This window comes from Arvicanthis niloticus, chromosome 22 (genome assembly GCF_011762505.2).
Source record: "Arvicanthis niloticus isolate mArvNil1 chromosome 22, mArvNil1.pat.X, whole genome shotgun sequence".
Taxonomy (NCBI): Eukaryota; Metazoa; Chordata; class Mammalia; order Rodentia; family Muridae; genus Arvicanthis; species Arvicanthis niloticus.
Window position 1 is genome coordinate 28,007,265 of NC_133429.1, and position 25,390 is coordinate 28,032,654.

Consider the following 25,390-nt stretch of genomic DNA (forward strand, 5'->3'; position numbering starts at 1 on the left):
TGTGGACGTTGACGATATGCGAGTGCGTGCATGTGTGCTCCCTCACTTACACACGGACTTGCTGAAGACAGAGGGTAACATTGGGTGTCTTCCTCTGTGGCTCATCCTTGACCATCACCTTATTTTTCTAAGAAAACATGTTTTACTGAGCCTGGAATTTGCTGATTTAGCAAGACTGACTGGTCGGTTAGCAAGCATGTGACATCTACCTCTCTGCTCGCCAGCACTAGGCTTGCCGTTGCCCACTAGGATGCCCGGGAATCCAAATTCAGGTCCTTCTCCTTGGGTGGCACACACTTTCCCCACTGAGCTATCCTCCTGTCCCTATTATTAATTACTTTTGACTATTATGACAGAATAAGAGCATTTCCAGTGAAGAATGGAATTTGCTTCCCATATCAGAGAACATAGTGGTTTGAATAAATCAGTCCCCTAGGCTCATATATTAAAATGCTCACCAGAAAGTGAAATTATTTGAGAAGGATTAGATATGACCTCCTTGAGCAAGTATGTCAGTAGGGGAGATTTCCTAAGCTCACACCTAGCCTAGGGTCTTCCTCTCCCTCTCCCGCTCCTTCTCCTTCTCCCTCTTCTTCTCTCCCTACCCACCTCTCCCCTTCTCTCTCCTGCTGCATGTAGCTCTCAGCTACTTCTCGGGTGCCAAGCATGTCTGCATGCTGCCATGCTCCCTGCCATGATGATAATGGACTAACCTTTGGAAACCATAAGCAAATTCACAACTAAATGCTTTCTTTTATAAGAGCCGCCTTGGCCTTGGTGTGTCTTCATAGCAATAGAACAGCAACTAAGACTAGGTCTTTCAGGGGAAGGCATGGCAGGCTGGCTCTGTAAGAAAGGAAGGTTGCATTATAGCAGGACAGAGCTGGGCAGTGACATCTCCAACTCAGGAGGTAGGGAGGGGCATGAGGATTAGGAGTTGAAGCCAGCTTCACTGACAACAGGGTGTTGTTGGAGGTGAGCTAAGCTGTATGAGATCTTATCTCATTAAACCAAAAACAAAACAAAATTCTAAACAGAAGCTGGAGCCTGGTTACCCTCAAAGATTTACCCCCACTGTGTCTCTCCTTTCACAGTCAGACCCAACCTCATAAAGTTTACACACCGTTAAAAAACAGTACTAAAGAGTGACCACATTATGTCACGAAAAGAAATTATACACAATGAACAAATAAACTGGGATATAACTGCCTGTCTCTTCAAAGTAGGAAAAGTAAATATTTCAAATAATTTGGAGCTTTTCATTTCATAAAACTTATGGAAATGAACCCAAAGCATTCATACAAAAACTGGATGTAAGCTGACTATATTATGATGTTTTTATTCACAAAGTTTCTTCTCTTGGAATGCACAACCCAACACATACCTTCCTAACACGTATATTATAGAACGGACATACGTCCAGGCAGCTATACAGTAAAAACCAAATTGCTTTCAAACAGCTTGGGTGTTAATACTAACAGACTCAGCAATTTCAAATTCGTGAAACTATATAGCATTTCATGTTTTTACTTCTTAAGAAGACAAAAGTTTCTTTTGGGTGTTTTGTGTTTGCTTTCCTTTGGGGGCTTTTTGAGACAATGTCTGTCTATGTAGCCCAAGCTGGCTTCCAACTTTCAGTGATTCTTCCGAGAGTTAGGATTACAGCCATGCACTACAGCAGCCAAACACACATAGAACTTTCAGAATTGATACTGCATGTAGCAAAAGTCTTTGTATATCTGTACCTGCTCTGTACATTCTGGGTAGCCACAAATTAAGGAGAATGTTGGTTGTTTTTCTGTTTCTTCTCTGAAAACCAACTCAGTCGTTACTATTATTATTTTTTAATGTCCTTTGTTTTCTTCATATTCTCCTTGCTTTTTTTTGGAGAATTATGAAAATGAAAACCATGTCACAAAACATAGGTGTCACAGATTATTATATCAAAGACGATCATGACGATCGCTGCACCTTATCATCCTGACGTGAAATGACTAAACAAGTAGAGGAGGGGCGGGGAGATGTCCTTCGGAACGGAAACACTGACTTCACTAATCAAGGCTATAATTACTGAAGAAACACGAATTAAATTCCGAATTCATGCTATTTTACTCGATGCAAGAGTTATAATCGGACCAGCAGAGCATACGGGAGCCATCTGGGCACTCTGCAACATTGCAAAGACACATGGAGAGCAAGGGCAGGTTGACCTTCCAGCCACCACATGGGCACAAGCATTGGCACTACACTACACGGTGCTGCTGTCCCTGTTTGATTTCTCATTATCCTGTCTTTGGAAAGAATACCCTGATGAATAGGGACAAAACCAGAATACCTGAAGAAAAAATAAAGCGGTAACATAATCCATTGTGTCATATTCCATACCGAATGTATCTATTAATACATTTGATACAATGGTTTTACCAGTTCCTTCCCATCATACGTTTTAAGGACACTCTTATCTATTCATGACCCTGGCTCTCCATAGCTCGAATTCTACTTGAGAAATTAACATTAAATTAGCATTTTTACTGTTCCAGGCATTTACTGGGACAATGGGTTTCAAGTTTTGGAAAAGCATATCCTTTTCTTTGAAAGTGACAGTCCTGAGTATGAGTAACCTGATCATCATGATACCCCTGTCAGTCGGTTTGATCCCTCTGAGGCGGCAGGTTATGGAAAACTGAGCTGAATGATGTAATATGCATCCCAGACAGAGTGTGAGGAGAGCAGCGAAGAGGATTTCAATGAGATTCATTATTTATTCATCACAAGATCCAATTTGGGTGTCATTTTTCGCTGCAGACTTAACTGGTTGAAATTCAGTGCTGATGGAGTATTTATTCTGTAATGCAAAAAGGATGCTTTTAATGTTTTTTTTTTTTTTTTTCTTATTCTGTATTCCTGTTTGGAAGAGTCCAAAACAAAGAGGGATGTTGTGCCTCATGGTCATTCATAAGCATATCTGAACACGGTTTGGCAGGGCTGGAAGAACAGACCTAGGAGAGAAAGCCCTTAAGGACACACTGTTTTTCTCATTAGTACTGTAGAACAATATGCCAGATACTTCCCAGTGAAAAGTAAACTAATAGTAGTGGTCAGAAAATAAATGCTTTTATAACGCTGAAGAATGAACTATATGCTATTACAGGACACTCGTGGACTAAACTGAAACCTCAACTCCTGAGTCTAATTCTCTCCGTCTCATCAGAAAGAAACCCTTCCTTGAGTTTAGAAGAAAAAACAAAACAAAACAAAACACAGAGCCCACAGGCAGAATGGGAGTTGTTCATCCTAGACTCCTGTTGAATTAACCAAAGTTCACATGCATGCAGACGTCATAAAGTGTCTTCCTCCATATGGGAAACCACAACAGCATGTGTTAAAATGCCCCATACCTTCACACACACACGAGGGGTTAAACTCAACTCCTTCCTCATTTTCCTGTGTAAATGTCATGCAGTCTATCGCCCAAACTCAGTGTTCCCCTAGTGACTTCCCCTCTGTATATTGCTCGGACTGAGCGCTCCTCCCTGGCTCACTGCTTCAACCTGAAATGCTGACGTCTAACTACTTCATGTCTGTGTGTCTGTCTGTCCGATCAAGTATTTCATTTCTGGGAGGTTTTGTGTGTGTGTGTGTGTGTTTGGTTGGTTTGGTTTGGTTTTTGTGGTCAGCATGCAACTTTCTCGTCTATATTACCTTAGCACCTCCAATGATTTACATACACCATCACCACTTTGTAGCTTGAATCTCAGCTTACACTACTACTTCTTGTTCCACACTACCCTTCGTAGTCCTTAAATGCAGACTCTCTTGGAGCATTTTTGCCGTTCCACATCATCATCAACCAACCATACTGCCTGGCAGACAGATGAAATTCTCCTTGGTAAGTACTCTGTGCATATACTCTGTCACCAGGAGTAAAACTTAACGGAGGCCTTAGAGCAGGTGGCAAAGGTAGTCACCTCCCAAATTGAAAATGACTCTCCACTGGACTCTAAATGGCATCTGGAATACTGAATCATTTTAAGTCGGGTCAGTAAAGGAGCCTCCCGCTGCAGGCATGAAATGCCTTCTTAATCTTTGACTTTCTGAATTGTAAACTGTTTCTGAACCTTGACTTTATTTGTAGTATTATCTGGTGAGCAGTGTTGGCAGCTGTTAGGGGTTTAGAGTACCGTGGGTCCTGAATATTAAGTACAGCACCGAGGAGACTGGGATCAAATCCAAAATCATTTGTAAGTGCATGACAAATAGCCCTACCGCTTCTCTACAGCTAGGCAGCCCTGTGGCTAGACTCAGGTATTGTGCTTTGTCTTGACTCATACCAACGGATGATGGTTGAGAAAAATCAAAGACAACCACCACATCCCACTCCATTCAGTACAACTGAGATGAGGGTCACAACAAAACTCACACCCTCGTGTAGATAACCAAAGCACAGGAAAACTCAATGTGAAAATGCCTGCCGGTTCTGCATCTCTTGTTTTGTATGCGGGTTCTGCATCTCTGGGTTTGTACTCGTCTATACACCAAATGAAACGGTCCGGCGGGCAGGACAGCATTTAACATATACAGCAATCAGACTGTGGGGAACCCAGATCCTTTAATGGAATGTAAACTCTCACCTTTAGGGATCTTTACACGATAAACATTACAAGCCTGGCAACAAGGGTCATTAATTAGATTTATTGTCAACATACATCTGAAGCTTAGGCTACAAGCTAAGACAAAGATAAGCTTCACACACCATGGGACACCCTCTATAATACACATACTCTTTGGCATTAAAACAAACTTATATCTAAAAATGACTCATTTTTCAAGTGTCAGTACTTCCCATTTTCCCACATAGTAGCACAGCCTATTACTGTATTTCTGGGAAATAAAGACACAAATTTAATTTAAAGATGATGCTCATTTTCAAAACAACTATTGTGAAACAAAACTAGGATTTCTATTGCTTTGATGAAGCACTGTACCAAAAAAAAAAAAAAAAAGGAAGTTGTGGAGGACAGGGTTTATTCAGCTTAAACATCTACCTTGTAGCCCATCACTGAAGAAAGCCAGGAAAGGAAATCAAACAGGACAGGAACTGGAGGGCAGGACCTGATGCAGAGACTTTGAAGGAGTATTGCTTTCTGGCTTGTTATCTCGGCTTGCTCAGTCTGCTTTCCCAGGACCATCTTCCTAGGGACGACCCCACCCACAATGACCTGGGCCTTTCCCCATCTGTGACTGACTAAGAATGTTAGATGCTCTACGAGATTGCCAGAGCCCTGTCTTATGGAGAAGATTTCTCAATTGGGGCTTCCTCCTATTGGATGACTCTACCCTGTGTCAAGCTGACATAAAACTAGCCAGGTCAACAGGTTTTAAGAAATTCTTTAAAAAGCAAATAAATTAGTTGCATATTCCCAATCTGAGTCAGACTATTATTAGAATTCCTACACTAAGGCCTGATTCCATGTATTCTTTCATGTCTTCTTTGTTATGTTTTCCACCTGTCACTTAGTGAAGAGGGAGCTAATGATGACACAAAGGATGTTTGCACATTTAAAAAGTTCACAGATGTTAAGTCATCACTGAAAACAGCTCTAAGCAAGGAAGGATTGATGCTGATAAGGAAAAGGTTGCTTACAGTGAATTTATTAACCTCTTAGAGTTATGGGAGGCTTTAAAAAAAATAGTGGGCAGATAAAAGTCTAGTATTTCTTTGCATGGTCAGTTGAAGCATATTTCAAAGTCCCTTTCTATTTAGTTTTGACCACATAAACCCAAGCAAGCAACAAAGCAACAGTAACACAAGGAAGGCTAAAATAGCCAGTTAGTGAAAGGTTAATATAAATATAAATAAATAAATATATATATTTATTTATTTATAATATATATATATTAATCTTTGCTGGCATGCATGGCTTATTCCAAACCTGCCAAAGTAGGAATGCAATCTTCACCGTGTTAAAAATGATTGCCTAATTCAAATTCAACTTACCATCTCAGCAAATGCTTCAAATGGTAAGGCTTGCATATGAATTCCATAGTTAGCTGAGTACCTACTGTGTGCCAGATATTGCACAAGAGGACAGGGGTAAAATAGCAGGTTCATAAAATAGAACCCCATGGCTGACAACTATGAATGATTTTTGTTCTGATATATTTCTTGAGGTTTTCTATTTAATAATTTCTGACAACTGTTTTGAACTACTGAATAAATTATGGTTTGTCAGTATTCAACCATATTATTTCATAAATCCCATTAGCTCTTTCAGTAAGCATTTGTTAAATAATTTAAATGCGTTAACACTTTTAGTGCAGTAAGAACAGTGCCTGGCAGGTGGAAATATTAGGTATTTGTTAAACACTAAATATCTAATGTATGTTGAGTACTCACACACTTACATGTGATATATGCTTTGCACAACTGCAAAACCCACACACATAATATGATCAAGAATCTTGTTCATAGTAAGTTCTGGAGTCAAACTGACCAAACTCAGCTAGCTCAAAGATTTCTCTTTGACTCAATCAGCTTTGCTATCTGACTAGGAAGATACATGCACGTTTGTACGCGGTCTTTGTGTCTGCATATATGTGTGCATTGAGGCCAGAAGACAACCTCAGCAGTCATTCTTCAGGAGTTCTCTATATGATTTATGAGAAAGGATGTTTTCCTGTCCCAGAGCTTGCCAGGTAAGCTAGTCTGGGTGACCACAAGAATCCACTTAACCCTGCCCAGCCTGAGCTAGGAATATATGCCATCATGCCTAGCTTCATGAACAGGAATTCTGTGGGTTGAACTCACACCTTCACTACTTTAACAACTGTGCCTTCTCCAAAGCCTAACGTTTGCTTTTAAATTAATATATTATATTAATATATTAATTATATATTAATTATTATAATAATTATATTAATATATAATATTTAATAATATACTATATTATTAATAATATAATAGTTAATATATAAATATATAATTAATATATTATATTAATATGTTTATATATATTATATGTATAATATAATTTTAAATGTAACATTAGATGTCACAAAAAAGATTTAAGAAGTCTTCTTAAAAAATGAAAAAGGCTCTACCAAACAGAAACCCAAGTTTGTTTTTTTGTTTTGTTTTGTTTTGTTTTTGCAATAACGAAGTCCCAGAGAAATAATAGTTGTAGAATGTGACATTGAATTTGCCTGGCAGACATTTGAGTTTGGGGGGGGCAGAAAAGACTCTGTATATGAACTACAGAAAAGCACCCATCAAGCTTGCTGGTTGAAACAGTCCCCAAGACAGACCTTTTCAGATTTGAGTATTTGACTATTTCTCTAATTTGTAGTATAGAATTGAACATGTAGTTATGGTTGATGCTTTAATAGGGCAAAGACAGGTGTATCATGGGGCAAACCACATGACTTTGATGCAGAGTTAATTGGTAAGATATTAAAAATGATTATCCTTCTGGATAAAAAGGATCTCACAGTCATATCTTACGGCCCATGGGCTGTATGCTCTCCAAGACAGTTAAGTATATGTCAAATATAACACTACAAAGTTACATTTTTTTTAGATTTTTTTTTTTTTTGTAACTTGATTGCATTGGTTCTAAAACATGAATTCTGTAGATGGTAACACTCTCTTTCCACATCACACAATTTGGCAGGCCTGTAACCCTTTACAGCCGCTTCTTCTTCAAAGGAGGTTTTTCTTGGCAATGTAGAAATCTATGTATCTCAAGGCTATAATTTTCCATAGCCACCTTATACAATCTATGGGTATAGCTCACATCTATTGCAAAGCTCACAGTCATAATACCCTAGTTGAAAGTATATACTTTCATCCGCATACTCCAGCCTGAGTGGATTGCTAACATCACATACCAGCAAACCATACCCAGAGCCTTACGGATAACATAGAGATTAACAATCTCTACCAATATTTATTTCTCTGCAGCTGATGTATTAGATGCCTTTTAAAAGCGGGCATCCCAGCTCACACACTGAACACCTCAACATCTGTCGCAACTCCTCTAGAGAACCAAAGCTGTCTCACCAACCAGAGAAGTAAACTAACCAAGGAGCTAGCCCAAGGTCACTCATTCCTTGTGAGCAAAGATTCTGTATCATGTCCCCTTTACTGTGCCATCACCTGACTGCATCCTCTGCCTTTTGCTGCAGTGAAAAGGCCACTGGACATTCCTGAAGCTTTGCATTCAAATCCTAGTGACTCCATTACCTTCTGGGTGACACAAGAACCAGCCTGCCTCCATTTTAGGCTTAAAAAACATCTTGCAGTAAAGAGAAACTAGATCCAGCCCTGTTTCCTATTATCCCTCTGTTTCTTAAAGATTGGGCTACGACCCAGCTGGAACTCTATCTGCTATTACCTGTTCTAGGATGACAATTGTGTCTTTGTTTCAAAAAGCTGTTTCTATCCATTGTACAACCCTACCTTTGTTTCCAAAGGTTCTATGACTTCCGATGACGCTTAACTATGATTACTTTGTCCCATCACACCATGGCATCCCCACTTCACACCATGTCTTTGTTTCCAGAGACCATATAGGACTAAGTTGTTATGCTCATCTCATGTAATCTCACCCATTTTGCCTACCAAATACTCCATTTGGAAACCCCCTACCCTGAGCTATAAAAACCTTGTCTTTCTCACATCCAACACCGATCACTCAAACTCCACCTTATCTGGAGTCAGCCCATATGCACAAATCAAAAAGCTTGCTTTAATGAATTGTTTGCTTTAATCAATTTGGCCATGATGATCTGGGCCTGTGTTATTTCTCCTGCCATCTTTGAGATTAACAGTGACCTTCACCTCTGCTGAAAATACTCTTATCTTTCTTCTTCCTTGTAAATATAAAGAATCCATTATCCCAAAGTCACTGGTTTGAAAGCTCATAATGACAGAAAGAGCTTAAACAGAGACAACTAAAATAAAATAGTGTGAGCAGATAAAGGGTCATGCTGCCTCCATCACTCTCACTGCTGGTGGTTGGCTTAGAAGAGATGGTTGCCAACAATCCTGGCAAGTATCATCAAGGAGGAGTCCTGGAATGAACCATGTCTGCCTACACTGAGCAAGCAAAAGACTGCAGTGAGGTGGAGCGTTGGCAAGTGCGGAGTCCAGACACTAATTACCTTAGCACTGGCTAGCTTCAGCATCCTGAATAGACCACCTCTGGATAGGAATTAGCATCCTCTCTCTAATAGAGGGAAATGGTTTGGAATCTATTAACAGACCACTAGTTCCCACCCACCCAAAAGCTAAGAATGTCATAAGACACCATCCAAAGCCCACAGGAGTCTCCTTCCTAGCTGTAATCCACCTGGGATGTCTCCATCAATCTATTAATAAAGTGTCTTGATTTGTGGATTTCTTTGTTTTATCAATGTAAACACTTCAAGTAACTGCTTCCAAGTTGGAACACTGAATTTGGGGTAACTTAAAGTCTGTGCTCACATGACATTGCCATTCAAATTTGGCTCCAGAACAGACTCTATTATTCCTTTGAGGTAGGAGCTGTGTGTGTGTGTGTTTGTGTGTGTGTGTGTGTGTGTGTGTGTGTATGTGTGTTTTTACAGTCTACATTTCAAAACAAATGCACCATCAAAACTATAAAGTCCTCTCCCAAAACACGAGGACCTCACTCTCTAAGGAAGTCCCCTGTTAAAGGAAGTTTTCTGTTCTCTTAAGCAGAAGTTGCATAACATGAGGATGCCAGAAGAAACACAGAAAGCTCAGGTGAATCTTAATGTTTCGTAAACAAATAATTTTCTAGGTACATCCCAACTATTGTCTAGAATATTCTTAAAGTGAGGAGTTTGATAGTAAATAACCTTGTCCTTGAAAATATGCTAGGAAAACTGAAAATTTCTCCGAAGAGAACTTCAAGCATCTTAAAAGTGAAGCCTGAGTTTAAAATATTAAAATAATGAGCCAGTGAAATGGAAATTGTGCAGAAGAGAAAGCTCAGCACCTCAAAGGCTATCAACAGGGGGGCCCAAAGCTGCAGAACCTGTGTCCCCATAAGGACAAGAATCAGAAAATGACTCACTCTTTTGGAATAGCAGAATAAGGTCTGTTACTGTTGAGGACATCATGTTGGGGGGATTAGTAATGCCCCTTGAAATAATTAAAGGAGATCTGAAACTGTAAGCCATATGTTTTCTAGCATCAGACTGCATGCAGAATTTTCTTTAAAGTGACAACATTTAGATGAAATCACAAAGGAACTTCAGTAAGCCTTAATACTTGAGTTCTAAGTGAGAAGGTTATTGTTCCTTCAGGGCATAAAGTGAGCAGTGACCACATTCTGCCTACTAAGTATATATATATATATATATATATATATATATATATATATATATTTTTTTTTTTTTAAGATGACAGCTAATAAATAAGAACAGGGCTGCGGAGATGGCTCAGTGGTTAAAGGCGCTTACTGCTAAATCAGAGGACCAGGATTTGGGTCCCAGTTATCCTTGTAATACCAGCTCTAGGATGCAAGCTCAAAAGAACGGTACCCACATAGACACATACATAAGTAAAATGGAAATTTTAACTAATAGTAATAATAAATCATTGTTTTAGATTTTTCCCCAACCATGTCTTTCATTACAATTCAATTTTAAGCAGAGGGGAACTGGGGAGAGGCAAAATATAGGCAAAACAAGAACAATATGGCAGCTTCTTCATGAGTGTCCCCAACCATAACCCACAGCATGTTGGGTGTGGTTGAGTAAGTTTCTAGTCCCACCTGTTCCAGAGGCTGAGGTGGAAGCTCTGCTGAGCCCACTCAAGACCTGACTGGCCAATAAAGCAAGACTCTTATCTCAATCAATCAATTTTATTTAGTTTTACTTTTCCTTCTTCCATCTTTCCTTCCCCATCACACCTCTTTCCTTGTCTCCTTCCTTTCTTCCTTCCCTCCTTCCTTCCTTCTTTTTTAACATTAATTCATTTATTCACTTTATATCTGGTCCCCATTCTCCTCCCATTCCCTTCTCACATGGTCCTTCCCCTAAACCACCTCTTCTTCTCCTCTGAGTCACTGCACCTCAAGTCACTGCAGGACTAGGCATAGCTACTCCCACTGAGACCAGACAAGACAGCCCCGTTAGGGAACAGGATCCACAGGCAGGGAACAGAGTTAGGGTAAACCCCAGCTCCAGGTGCTGGGGACCTACATGAAGGTCAACGTGTTACCTATGTGCAGGCAGGCTAGGTCCCCACTCAATCAACTTTATAAATGTCCCCTCTTAAGTCTAAAAGAAATGTGGGAACCTGACTAAAACAACTGACATTTCTACACCATAGCAGGGTATATTCAGTCTTTTCCTTTATAATCAAACCACAGGTCAGTTCTGAGTGAAGAGACAGGAAGGCAGGCAGTTTCTCAAGGTGCCTCCGCCCCGGTTTAAAACTGTTTCTTATGGGCTGCACATAGTGTCTTAGATTGTGGCTCTTGACCTGAGGGTAGCTACAGGCTAGGCAGAAGGGAAGAGTCTCTGGATGCACAGAAGTCAAAAATTACTTCCAATTTATACATGGAAAAATGTGTGTTTCTGCCACCACTCGCCTGTGTTACATGACTAACATTGGACCTTGTGATTTCACTAGAGCCTTGTTCTAAGTATACACTGTACACATTTTGTCCTATGCAAAGAAACAACGCCTGAGACATCTCAGCTCAAATCTGAGACTACTGCTTGAATGTCAGTGCGTTCGCTATATGTACAAAGTTTTATTGCTCTTTCAAAACATAACAGTTAGATTACCAAAAACTACAAAAATTATCCTACAGTCACTCTTCAGCACACAGATACCTTAGTATACCTTTGAACTGTACTCGGCCAGAATATTTGATTTTAAAAACTGTTATTTGAGTTGCTGAGTGGGATTTCATGAAAAGACGTTGTGAGAATTTTGCCATGGTATCCGAAGAGTTTCTAACAATTTGTATACTGGCATGAAACATATTCCTGTCATTCTGTGCTAAGTATTTATATAAAGTAGACTTGTTAACATTGACAATGAATTCAACTTATCAAACAAATCTGAAAAACACTGAAGATTCTCTGTGTTCTACCATGTTTAATATTTAGCCAAGATTTAAAACTTCGTATAAAAATCAACTAGCATATCCATCTCATACCTCTGCAAGTCCTATAGCTTAAATGAATGGCAAATTACCTGCATGCTGAAGAAATGTCAGTAAATAAATTTATTTATAGTTCATGATGAGTGAATCCTTGATAGATACACATATTTATGTGCCTCTTTACCCAAGCTCTACCAGAAAAATGTTCCATCTCTTTAAGTATAAAGTGATCCCAAAATTATTCCACAACCTTGGAATCATATTACCTTTGAAATCACTAAGAGAATACAAACATTAAGCCTGGAAGTCTAAAACTTATAATAACCACTCTGTTTTGCCTCTTCTATTCTTATACATGGAAAACAAAGGTGAGCACAAATCACTGTTTAAACATCTGACTTCTCAATACCACTGGGAGGGATGTTTTCAAAAGTCATGAACAGTCCTATTAACAAATAGCACAGGGTTTCCCCTCCACAGATGCCAGCATCAAGCTTAGTCATCAGCTGTGTTATTTTTACAAATATGCGTCACACTCAAAATACTGGATTATACTGAATTTGGCAAAAAGGTTAAAAAAAATAAAGAGAGAGAGCTGAATCCAATCAAGATGTGTGCAACTTTACAAGGCAAAATTACTCTCCTGTCAGCTTTAAGAATCACAGAAAGAAGTTCAGAAATAAAATAAGCGGAGATGGAAAGCTTGTTTGGTAGAGAAAGGTCAAAATGTGTGCTCTACTTAAAAGGAGACAGAAAGAGACTACTTGTTTTAAATTCTCCTTGAAGAAGAACAAGTCTGCCTTTTTCAAAATGGCAGCAAAGGATCAAGCACATACACAACTCAATAATGCAATGCTCCAGAGATAACAACCACTTACTTTGTAAATGGTAGGTAGGATCTGCCTCATTTTCAGCCTATGGAAGACAAAGACATCATAAACGGCTGAAACTGCCAGGACAGTCACTCCTTGTTCCTTCCACAGCATGCTGCATCCAGCGCACAGTCCTGTCCCCAGGAACCAGCCCCAAGTTCTGGCCGAGTAGCCTCTTGTAGAACAGTGCTTAATGTAGCAGAGCAAGGACAGGAGAAAAAAGAGACTGGCACCCACATCTGCTCGTCCCACGATGCCCGCCACTGCCTCCGTGTGGATGGGGTGTGAAGCAAACATCAAGCCAGCCATGAAAGTCCAGTATCCATCCCCAAGGAGGGCCTTGGAGAAGCGCGTGAAGAGGCCAGTGACAGCCGCATGCAACAGGACATTGACAAGATGATAGCTCCAGGGATTCAGCCCTCCGATGGCATGATTCAGTCGAAAAGAAAGAGTGCAGAGTGGCCGGTAGGACTTGTGGCTACCACTGTGGGTTAGAAGAGTCCCCCAGAAGTCATTGTAGAAAATGTGTGTCCAGGGCGTTTCTGGGAGCAGGTCTTGATTAGTCTTGATAGCACGGCTGAAAAACAAAATATATTAAAAATGAAATAAAATTAAAACAAACAAAGAAAAAAAAGAAACGGATGTTGATGAGATATTGTGTTCCTTGAAGTGTGTCATTATATACTTTATGGTAGAATTCCCAGTACACAGAGGTTGAACCCAAATCATCCCTTTAATCTCTGCTAAAGCTACAGAAAAGGCAGCTTTGCCATCCTGAGAAGGTTGCCCCTTGATAAACACAGCCTTTGAAGAACAAATAAAAATACAAGTGCTCTATCACTTTTCAGCCTCCTGTGACAGACAGCATCCAAGGAATTGTTCTGAAGCCCTTGTGGAAATCTACAACACAATCTTTAGGCTCCTGGGTGGCAGCTGCATAAGACTCTGCATTTTGAAGATGGCCTGTGTACTGCTCCTCTGTGGGATGCATCCACATCCAGTCTTAAGAATAGCTAAGTACCAGGAGGACTCCTCATAGCCACACAGCACCTGGGTATCGGGTTAAGGATAGCTCTGATGGACAAAGACTCGGGAGAAAGCAGAGATGCCATGCACTGATATGGTCACCAATGGTGTCCATGCTGCTGGTCTTCGGATCACAAGCTGTGGATAAGAGAGCCGGAAGGATGAGGTGAGACGGCTCTCCACCTGTCTGCCTGCTATTATTTACTCTACGGCCTTTCTTTCCCATTTCTGCACTTTCTATGGTACTGCCATCACCTGTAAAAATCTTGACGATAAAGCACTGTCATCTGACTTGGATATATTTCTAGGATTATATGCTTCACACTCCCATGTAAATGTCAAGGAAGGACCAACTGTTTGCTGGATACTTGCTGTCTGTCATACATGCTGGTTCCCTTGGCTACAATTTCTCATTTAAACTTTGGAACAACACTGGCCAAACACTGCTATTATCTGATATCTGACTATGGACATTTCTCAGGGTGATGAAAGTATGGCTGAGAAAGATAAACTAACAACTGGTTCAAAGTCATACATGTTTGGAATAGAAACATAGAGTGTCATGGTTTTTATTATTTCTTTTATGATTCTGAGTTTTCCAAAATATAATCCATACACCATTGGGGATATTTAAGTAGCTATAAAAATGTAAAATTGTTAACAGTTATCTTTGCTTTAATGTCTACTTAAAGGAACATGTAATTATCTCACCAGTGGAAGATTTTAGCAATCCTTGTTCAGAATGACACTGATGAAAATTTTAAGGTAATGTCATGACAAATATGACATAATCAAACGTGTGTTTCATTGAGACTATCTGGAGAGTAGGTATATGATAAAGAACCATGAAGGAGAAGGAAATCTTCCAAGATAAGGGAACTAGCATATAATGTTATAAAGGGATAGCAGGAAATTAGAATAGGAGGGTTCAACGGGGAGAGGTATAGGAGGATGGGCCAGAGAAGGCTACTGCCAATGCTATGGTTTATCGTCCACAACCTGATGGGGAAACCCAGTTGCTGAAGATACTACATACTTCTATCATCAAACATGGACAAATAGAACCAGTGCTCAACCAGAAGCTTTGCCCTTCTGACCAGCATTCATATTACTGGAAGGTACTTTACATGTTAGTGAAAAAAAAAAATCACCATCAATCTCACCCAGTTAGAAATCCAGAGAGCTACAAGAGTTTCTTGTCTTCAAGGTGTACCCACTGGTACTGTCGTGGAAGAAACGTTTGGAAGTCACCAACCACTTTTGACTTGGATTTAAGGCCTGATCCATAACATTCAACCCATACCTGATTCTCACTATTAATGAAACCAATAACCTTAGACTAGATCAAGCCGGACAGAATTCTAGCCAGAGAAAGAGAGGTAGGCACAGCGAAGAAGTAATTTTCAACTCAGTGCTACTGAGAGAGGAAAAACTATCTGCTTTCTTCAGTGGAGTGGCACTGTTTATATCAACCAGAACCCAGGGCAGGCCTCACTTTCAGGGGTAGCTATCCAACACAAGATGCTTCATGATCTCTCTCTCACGTGCATGCTTACTTGCTGTCTCTGCCTCTCTGTCTCTGTGTGTGTGTCTTTGTTTCATTTTCAGTTTTGTTCTGATTTGTGTTTTAGAAGAGAAAAGACATGAAGTTGGGTGGGTAATGGAAGGAATCTGAAAAGAGACTATAATCAAAATATACTATATAACTGTTGTAATTTTTCAAAATTATATTAAATAATCAATAGACCCAAGAGGATAGAATTCCTATGTTGAAGATGGTATGTAAGTGATTCTGTTTAGAAAATTCCTCTTCTGTGCTATTATAGTTCCTGGTCAAAAAAGCCATCTGGATCATTTTTAACTCCTGAGGTACCTACCTAATCTCTCTCACCAGAATTCTAGAGACCCCTGGGTTAGAAGGCAGGAAGACTGTAAACTGAAAAACTCTCAACTAGCTCCATACTGGGGTCATTTGGGCATTTTAGAAGGATCAAAGTAAAATCTTAAAAAAAATCATCATGAAGTCTAGTAAACCAGTGAATTCTTAAATCAGGTATATATGGATTTTAGAATTGACAGAGGCTATCAGTGATTGGTAGTTATCTACTAGAAAGTAAGTATCTATCACTAGGCTAGTCTTTTATGTAAATTCTCTATTTATGAGATATATTCATGTTTCTAGATGCACAATACCAAGACTGACCTGTTAAAACTTTGTCTGAATGTTATACAATAGACATAGTTCCATGTTTCCCCGATATATAAGCTTTTCCTCATTCATCTTAATAGAATGTTTTGAGCTGGGAATATGGCTCGCTCTCTCTTATTTCCTTTAATGTTAAATAAGGTCATGTGACAAACTTTGATCTACCACTTCCAGAAAGCATGTTTTTATTACTATTTTGTTTATTTATACTCCAGCATTGTTCCCCCTCCCGGTCCCCTCTCCCTCAGTTCTGCCTCCCACTCTTCCTCCCCTTGGCCTCCAAGAAGGTGCTCCCCTCCACCAAACCTCCCCACTCCTCGGGGCCTCAAATCTCTTATGGATTAGGCACATCTTCTCCTATTGAGGCCTGACCAGCCAGACCTCTGCTATATATGTGCCAGGGCCGCAGAACAGCCCATAAATGTTGCCTTCCAGAAAGCATCTTGAAGGCAGAAGTTTAACCTCCCCTCTCCTGGGCACCTCCTCTTATATATGAACTACCACTGAGTTGCAATAGACACCACAGCCCAGAACAGAGGCTGCATACAACGGGGGGAAAGTAATGAGAGGACAATGACCTGCTGTCCTGATTAACTTTCCTGTTTCTCTAAGACTACATTGCTAGTTCTCCTATGCCAGGATTCTGGGAGTGTTAACTAAGTAGCAGCAGCTGAGCCCAGAGACAGCAAAATCCTTTGTCAATGGAAGACCGAAGACATCACAGTTGTTTGATTTTCCATTTTGATTTTTCAAGTCTCCGTGTATCGACTGTATATTAAATGAATTTCCATATAAATTGGCTTTTAAAATATTAGAAACAGATGTTTTTTTTCTGGATCCATTAAATTAAAACACCCTGCTATGACATTCATCAAGAGTCTAACCCAGAAGTAATTGCTTAAGACTTGATGGGTTATAATTAAAATTTAAAAGAAATATGAAAAACTGACATACTGCCAAACAGTGTTGTCAGAGAGAGCAGATTTCAAGTAATTCAGAATGAAGCTTTACTGGCTTGTGCTAGACATTAACCTCGACAACGATGTGTCTATCTCTAGTATCAGTGCAGAACCACTGAAGTATCCGTGTGAGAGCCTCAGAGCTCAGGGCAAAGCATCTTGGGATAGAGGGACTTATTAATACAGCGAGAAAAGCAAGGCAATACATTATTTAAGATAATACTTCACCCTTGCAATGGACCATCCAAGAAGGACGGAAAATGGTCTTCCCTGACCCAATTATTCTATGATGCTTGAGCAACTCTGTAAAAAGCTTTCTGGAAAAAAAAAAAAAAAGAAAGAAAGAAAAAGAAAAATGAAGTAAGCTGAAAAATCTGCTCAAAGCAGCTGGAATTTCTTAACATCATAGCAGCAAACCTGGTAACCTGCAGCAAGCAGCAATAAACTATATCTGCCCCTCACAAAATGAGACGTTCAGATCAAGGAACAAGATTGGTAAGTCCTAGACTCTCACGGGGGTTGGGCGTGGGGCTCTGAAACACAGCAACAAATCTATCCTCTTTAATGAAGAGAAATTAAAGGGCAAAGAGTGTTACTAAAGCAAAACAGAAGCACCAGGACAGACCTCACCTCCGTGTAGAACATACTAGATTGAAGGACACATCTGCATAATGAAGTTCTTTAATGTGTGCTATCAGCCTATGGAGGACTTTTCTTTACCCAATGAATGGTATGACAAAAGATCACAGAATATTATAAAATGGCATTGGGCTTTAATATATAAGTCATGTCACACCTGCGAGTCAATGATAAGGACCGCATTATGACACCACTCAGCACTGCATTTTGGAAGACAGGCCAAAGGGGCCTTAATAGACTCTGAATGATCTTCTGCTAGGATGAGGAGTAGCCATTTGACACTAAGCAAAATAGAGTTTCATCCATTTGCATTTTTCTCCAATGAGTCCAAAATAGAAACAGTGGAAACAACTTCTGCTATTTCACAGCTAATGAAACACCTTAACACCAAACAGAATTGCATGCTGGTCTGATTCCTGAGGTTGCCTGCAGGAGCTAGTGTTAGAAAACTCAGAAAGATATTGACGAATCCGGAAAATTTCCATCTGGGGAAAGTAAGAGATGGGGAAGGGGGGATCCGCATAGCATAGGGGGGGAGGGAAGCACTTGTAGGCAGAATTCTTTTGAAGCAAAAAGATGCAGTCTCTCCAGTTTGCACAGAGGTCTTAATCTGCTTCTAGTTTTGTTAATTTGTACCTTTCTGGTTTTGCTGTCTTGTGATTTTTTTTTTTAAACGTTGACAAAGGCCAGCAGTGCTATGAAGCTGATGGATGGGGTGTCCCAGGCACCTCACCTGTTATTAAGTACAGGTTCATATCGCTCTCTCTCCCACCTGCTGACCTTTTCCATGGTAAGCACCCTCCCAAGTGATGCCCATTAGTCCTTCAGAGCGGAATGATGCTCCAGTCAAAGTAGAATGAATGCTCAGCCACTGCCCTGTTGAAATGTACGGAAAGACCAAACCTCGAAGCAGGGAGGGGAGAAAAGCAACTACTTTGCAATAGGTTAAAATCTGTTGTATGAGAGAAAGAAAAAAAAAAAAAAAGAATGCCTTTTGCTAACTAACCATGTTTCAGCAATATGCAAACAGATGTATTCATGCTGAAACGAGGTAGTCTGGTACAAAGCCTAGGAAAATGATTCTCTGGATGCATCTCAGTGGCAGATCCCATGCACAGCACCCATGATTCCAGGATGGAGAAGAGAAAGAGGGAGAAAGAAGAGGAGTGGGGAGATGAAACATATAGTCTTGATCCAACTGGACACACGTTGACTTAAAAGGGTAGCACAGTGTGCCCTCACCTTTCAATACCTTGGCATTCTCTTCTGTAAGCTAAAGATAACTGTAATTGCCTTACCATATCCCCATGAGAAATAAACCCAAAGTACATCCCTAGGTGCGACACAACTTGTTACATGACATACATGCCAATGACATGTGTACATGCACCCAAAATTTTATGTTAAAGCATGTCCTTGTGACACGAGTGTGTATAATATAACATACATACACATGTGCATATATATGTACTCTGTATAAACTGTTGTCATGGTGACCACCACCCCCCACCCCAAACCACTGATGTTAGTGTCCATGCAAACAAGTTTGTTTGCAACACTTACTAGAGTTTATACTTGTCAGACTGTGAGGATCAAAGCTGTATTTCACTTAAAGCTCCTTTAGGCTGTAAGTTGGTGTGAGATGCCTCAACAGCTAAAAAAAAAAAAAAAAAAGTGCTTGATCCATAAACCTGGCTTCCTGAATTGGCTCCCAGGATCCCATGGTGGAAGACAAGAACCTGCCTCCCAAATGCTGGCCTCTGGCCTACACAAACTCACCATAACATTCAAATGTAACTGCACTCTTATGTAGATCATGTAGCCACAAATACAGTAAGAGTATCTAGGTCAGAGGGCAGTTTTGGCAAGTTCCCCTCCACTTGCACCTTGTTTTTGAGATAAGGTCTCTCTTATTATTGCTTGGTTTGGGAGGCTTGTTTTGCCTGTGCTTTACCTTTGCAATATGCCAGGCTAATTGGCTAGCAGGCTTCCACAGGATTCTCCTGTCTTAGCTACTATTTCCCAGATGAACACTGGCATCACAGATGCCTGCTAAAAGAGTCTCAGGGATCAAACTCAGGTCATCAGGATTTTACCCGCCCCCCCCCCCCCAAGGCATTTCTCGTGCTTGCTGTCCACACCTATATGGAAAGATAAGTAATGGAATCCTGACTTCTCTACTAATACGAAGTACCTTTACTTCCTGATGGATACTTTGCAGGGAAGAACAACCCGTCTCAGCAAGGCCCTGGCAGAAAGCACATCAAGCAATGTCACTTTGATGGATAAAGGTAACGTTTGCTGGTTTTGCAGACCTATCCTTGCTGAGCTAGGTTCCTTGTTCTTTTCTTTAGAAAACAGCTCCTACTTACTCTCAGCTCTTAAAGACCAGGTCAAAGCTGCCCTCAGAACCTGGGGAGAAGTCTTGGAATTCTGTCCCTTGCGATACTACAGCTCTTCACCTCCATCCCTGGCTACAACTGAATGATCAGAAAGCCAACCAATCAGAGTCAAGACGGTGCCAATAATCCATTGAGAAAGGCTATCATATTTTGAGAATAAGATGAAATCCTAGCGCTGTTTAAAGATAGGATCTGTCTGAGAATAAGGGCAACTTATGTCATCAGAGACCAGAGCAAAGAGGAAAGGGGACACTTCTTGGTAGAGTTGGATCCAGCTGTGCCTAAAGTCAACAGATGCAGCTCCCTCTGAGAGAAGTTAGTCTAACACATGCAATCAACAGTGCTACCCAGCACAGTGTTCATTATGCACTTCTCATGAAACAGTGAAGTTGCTCTTTACGTTCCTAATATTTGTTCAGACTGCATCTACATGAATTCTGCCTACAAACCATCTTCACCTCACTCTGTTCCCACACTGAATGCAATCATCACTACATCCCTAAACTGGAGGTTGTCCATGAGGGCCCTTCTCTCTTTGCCTCTACAGCTCTCTCTCTTTTTAAAATTGTTTAAGTATATTCTGAAGCTTTCCACCACATCAGGAATCCACCTTTTCTCCCTTTTCTAAAATCCTTATTCGGGCTTCCATTATTTCTTGCTTGTGCTGCTCAGCACGCTGACTAGAATTGCCTAGCCATTTGGATCCTCCCTTCATTAGGTAATAGGTCCCCACAGGAAAGAAATTATGTCCCTCTCTCTCAGTGACCAGTATATCCTAGGCATGCAATAAGTATTGTTAAAGGGAACTCAATAGCTATGGCTGCTGTCTTCCTTCTCACACTGATCCATTATGTATGCTAGGAGCAAAAAAAGATTCCAGAAATATAACACTGACTCCACCTTCACTCTCTAGAAATCCCTTATCATGTTCTTTATCTTTTCATTAAAGAAAAAAAAAACCCTCAAAGTCAGAAGTCATAACCTCCTAGGTCAATTTCTTACTATGTCTACATAAACATCCCAATGTCAACCAATGTCCCCAGCATCCTTCCTTGACTCACACCATTTCTTGTCTCCTGGGCCACATGGACTGTTTTCCTCCAATCAATACATCTTTCCACTACAGCATACTAATTTGGAAAATACACTAGAAGGACCTCCTGGTTACTCTAGCCCATTGCATTTGCATTTGGCTTTGGGTACTAATGCATTCCCATTAATAATACTGACCTCTTAGGACAAGGACCAAGGATCTCAAACAGGATGGTATAAGACGTGTTTCAGAAGGAACAAGTAGGAAGTGTGTGTGTGTGTGTGTGTGTGTGTGTGTGTGTGTGTGTGTGTTTTTTCAGCGTGGCACACAGGTATTTTTAATATTCCCTTTCCCAATAGAACACCATTGCCCAATTAAAAAGACTGAATCTGTCAAAGAAAGCATTCACCTGCCGGATTATTCCTCTACTTGTTCACGGGCTAGGTAATGCAAAGGGCAAAACAGATAGAACACTGTGCAAGATAGTCCAAGATTCCAGACTTTGAATAATAGCCTAACAGAGGAAGCAAATAAATGTGCAAGGAATTTCACAGCACAGTGTGATGAATGCTCTTCTGATTAAAAATACTCACAGCTATGGTAGACAATAAAATAAACCCATACCATTTCAGAAGGTTGGAAACTTGCAATGGGAATGCAAGCCTACAGTCAAGTCGGGAAGTGGATGAAGCAGTGACTTGAGCTGAGGGCATGTTACCAGAACTAGAGTTGGAATTTCCAAAGCACACAGGTGGTGAGTTTGAAAAGGCAGTAAGAAGGAAGACTGAGACAGCAGATGTGACTGCCATGACCTCTTCCTGTGCCACTCTCTCCAATGACCCCAGTAATCTTTACGTATGGTTCACTTTCCTTCTTAAAACATCTGTATCTCCCCCAATGTACTATCAAGCCCTCAGAAACTGGAAAACACAACTCCTTCGCTTTTGGAGAGGTAGCACACAGTAGGTATCCAAAACGTGTCCGATACATTTGATTCTAATTAGAGACGACTAATATGGGAAGCTTCATTCACCTCTTTAGAAAATTTCTAAATTGTTTTAAGCGTGTAGGGAATTATCACTTTCATCTAAAAGTAGTTCACTCTCTCTGAGCACTAACCCCTGCTCACACAATGATAATTAACTGTGAAAAACCATCAGGTTAATTGGCTTACCTAAATGTCTCTGGCACTCATTTGCCACTTAACCTATAATCCCTTCATTAAAGTTCCTCTTTAGGGATAAGCCATTATATTTAGAAAGCTCCAGTTAATATGCAAATACTTGCCTAATAGGGTAGGAGAATGAGGAAAAATACTATAACATCTTGATGCTGTCTTAGTTTGAGGATAAGTGATGTATTTGAGAATCAGACGGAGCAAGGACATTTTAAAGAATGCACTCTCCTGCTTGGGCAGGGATATCTTAAGGTCCAGGGACAATGAGCGGCACTGGAATCAGGCTGCCATTTATCATTAGACCAGGAAACCGCTTGCTCGTTTGCTTCTTGATCTCCCCCAACTAGACTGTAAACCTGTCAAGGTCAGAAATGATAACTTCATAAGCAACTACCACTTAATAAATTCTCACCACCTCGCTGTCTGGGAGAAAGGTCACGAGATGTGAGAACGAGCCGGTTTCACAGTTAAACACCAAAGGCTGCAGTGGGAAAGGCACAAAGCACATGTTTGTGGACCGCAAAGGTAGATCTTGCATCCAAAGGAGTGCTTTTTAACAAATTCCACCCCCCCCCCTTATTCCTTTGAGAGCTTTTCCCATAAGCAATGAAAGGAAAATTCATGAGCTGGAAGTAAACAGCGATCCACTTCTACCCCACCACACAATCCTCCAAAAACTAGAAAAGAAAATCCATTTAAAGATGGGTCAGGCTGTGACTGAATCTAAATCCAAATTCTTGGAAATTACCCTCCCAGACCTAAGGCAAATCTGTCCTCATCCCCGAAGCTGCTTCCTCTGCACCCTTTCTTCTCACAGCGACAGAGGTAGGAGAAGACTCTCTCCTAAAACCTTTTGAAGAATCCAAAATTCTCCAGAGAAAATAATGTGGCCAATTCAAATGTTCAATAATAGGTCTCTAAAAGGTTTTAACTGTCCCTGGCAAGTATTAACTCCTGCAAAGGTAAGCTGATCACTGAAGTTGAAACTGTAGTTACCTAATGTTTCTAAATGATATTTACATGGAAACTATTTAGCAAGATTAAAGCAAAAAACCGAACAGCAGGAAGATATCAGGAATATTATACTCCAGAAGTCTAATTCCACTGATTAAAGAAATCCTCAGTTCAAACACTATCTCCTGCACATCTTGAAATTTTTCTACTGCTTTGAAACTTATATGATGAAAAATATTTCCTATTCATTTACTTGATCAATATAGGCGCATTACACCTTCCTAATTTATCAAGAGACAGTATCTAATTTATAAAGAGATGATTGTATCTTTTCCAGTATTCTAAACTGACTCAGCCACAACTAAGAGCTTAAAATCTGCCCTGCTAATTTTCAAGAAACTGATAATGGCTTTGAAGAGGAACTTGGGAATGTTCTCATTATTAAATCAAGTAAAAGAATCATTTCAGTATACAAGTTTATAGCCATCGAGAAATTGTCAATAGAGTTTCATAGGCATAACACAGAGGCCAGGCATGTGGTATCCACCTGTAACCTCAGCATGTGAAAAGCTTCCGCAAAACACATCACAAGTCTTGAGTCCAGCCTGGACTGCCCCTCTGTAGCCCAGGCTGGCCTTGACCTCATTACCATACCACTTTGTCCTCCAAAGTAGCTAGGTTTATAGGTGACGTGGCATGAGAAGTGATAAATATTTTATGTTTTATTTCTTTGGTTTTACGAAACAGAGTGTGTTTCTATGACAAATGGCTTTTTGAGTATTTGTAATACATTACAATAATAAAAAAAAAAAGAACAAGTGTGACTCAACACAATAATTTTTCAAACCTAATTGTAGTCTAGTTGGGCATGATAGCACAAGTTTAATTCCATGGTTCTGCCTGCTGAGGCAAAGATATCACAAGATAGAGGCCACAAATTATATTCTGTCTTCAAATAAATGTGTGGTAGGTGGGGGGGCTAGGGAGAGCTGTTTAACTACCTACTTCATATTTACTAGATTCTAAGAGAGAATGCATGTGTAACCAACAGATTCCAACATCTCTGTTTTGAGCACTGTCTTGGTCTATGAGCTCGTGAAAAGGACAGGAAATTTGTCTTTGTACACAAGGTTTTAGACATCCCACTACACTCTAAACAAGCATGCTTCGACCACTGAGAACAAGCCCTGTCGCTTACAATCTTTAATTTTTTACACATCACAGTACCACTCATTTTCAGAATAGATATACGAAGAAGATGATGGCGAATGTTCCAATCTGCCAAGAATAATACTGTTTTCTTTTAAAGAGTCACATCCTTCAGGAGTGTTCCTGGTCCTCACAGCCCAGGTAAAGAGGAAAAATGCCTGCTGGCTAGGGTGAGAGTCAAGAGACTTCCACCTTAAACCTAGCCAGATCATGAAAATGGGGAACAGTTACTAAAAGGAAAAAAAACTAAACAGCCTTTTAAAAGGCAGTGTCACCAACAGGAAGCTGTTCGTGTTAAATTATCCAGATGTTCCGCTTATCTTTGTGCTTTCTTACTATCTTTTCTGAAGTGAGTCTTAACCCAGTCACCTTCCTTTATCCTCACTTCTCCTTCAGCCAAAAATAAGAAGAGCCAAGAAGAGGACTCAGCCAAGTGTCTGCCATGAGCCTTCACATTTTATATTTTAAGTTTCCCAAATGCTGCCAATGTATCCTCACAGGTATTCCAGTTACGGCATCGTTTTGTGTTTATATCACTTTACACTTTACAAAATGTGCTCACGTTCAACACTGAAGTGCCCACTGTGGCTCCCAGTCAGTGAAGACAGATAGCCTTGGAGGTGAGAACTGAAGAATCTCGCCTGAGACCTAGTTCTGCAAAGATTTGAGCTGCCTCCAGATTCCAGGAGGGGACCCACTTTTCTATTACTCTGCCAAATACGGGCTGAGTGGTTTCCCCATCTCCCCTAAATACATGAGACTCTCAAAACCTCAGGGAGTGACACATT

The 25,390-nt window shown here is 40.3% G+C and overlaps 1 protein-coding gene across 3 annotated transcripts in view; it reads right to left on the bottom strand.

The window, feature by feature from the left end:
* The window catches only part of Tmtc2 (transmembrane O-mannosyltransferase targeting cadherins 2), a 381,379-nt gene that overhangs the window by 210,203 nt on the left and 145,786 nt on the right, over positions 1–25,390 (bottom strand). For 2 of the 3 annotated variants that reach the window (XM_076920113.1, XM_076920114.1), the window contains one exon: positions 13,004–13,574. The exons of the other annotated variant lie outside the window; for it this stretch is intronic. In XM_076920113.1, the coding sequence (XP_076776228.1) occupies positions 13,004–13,574 (571 nt within the window). The remainder of the gene's footprint in view (positions 1–13,003; positions 13,575–25,390) is intronic. 3 annotated transcript variants of the gene reach the window in all.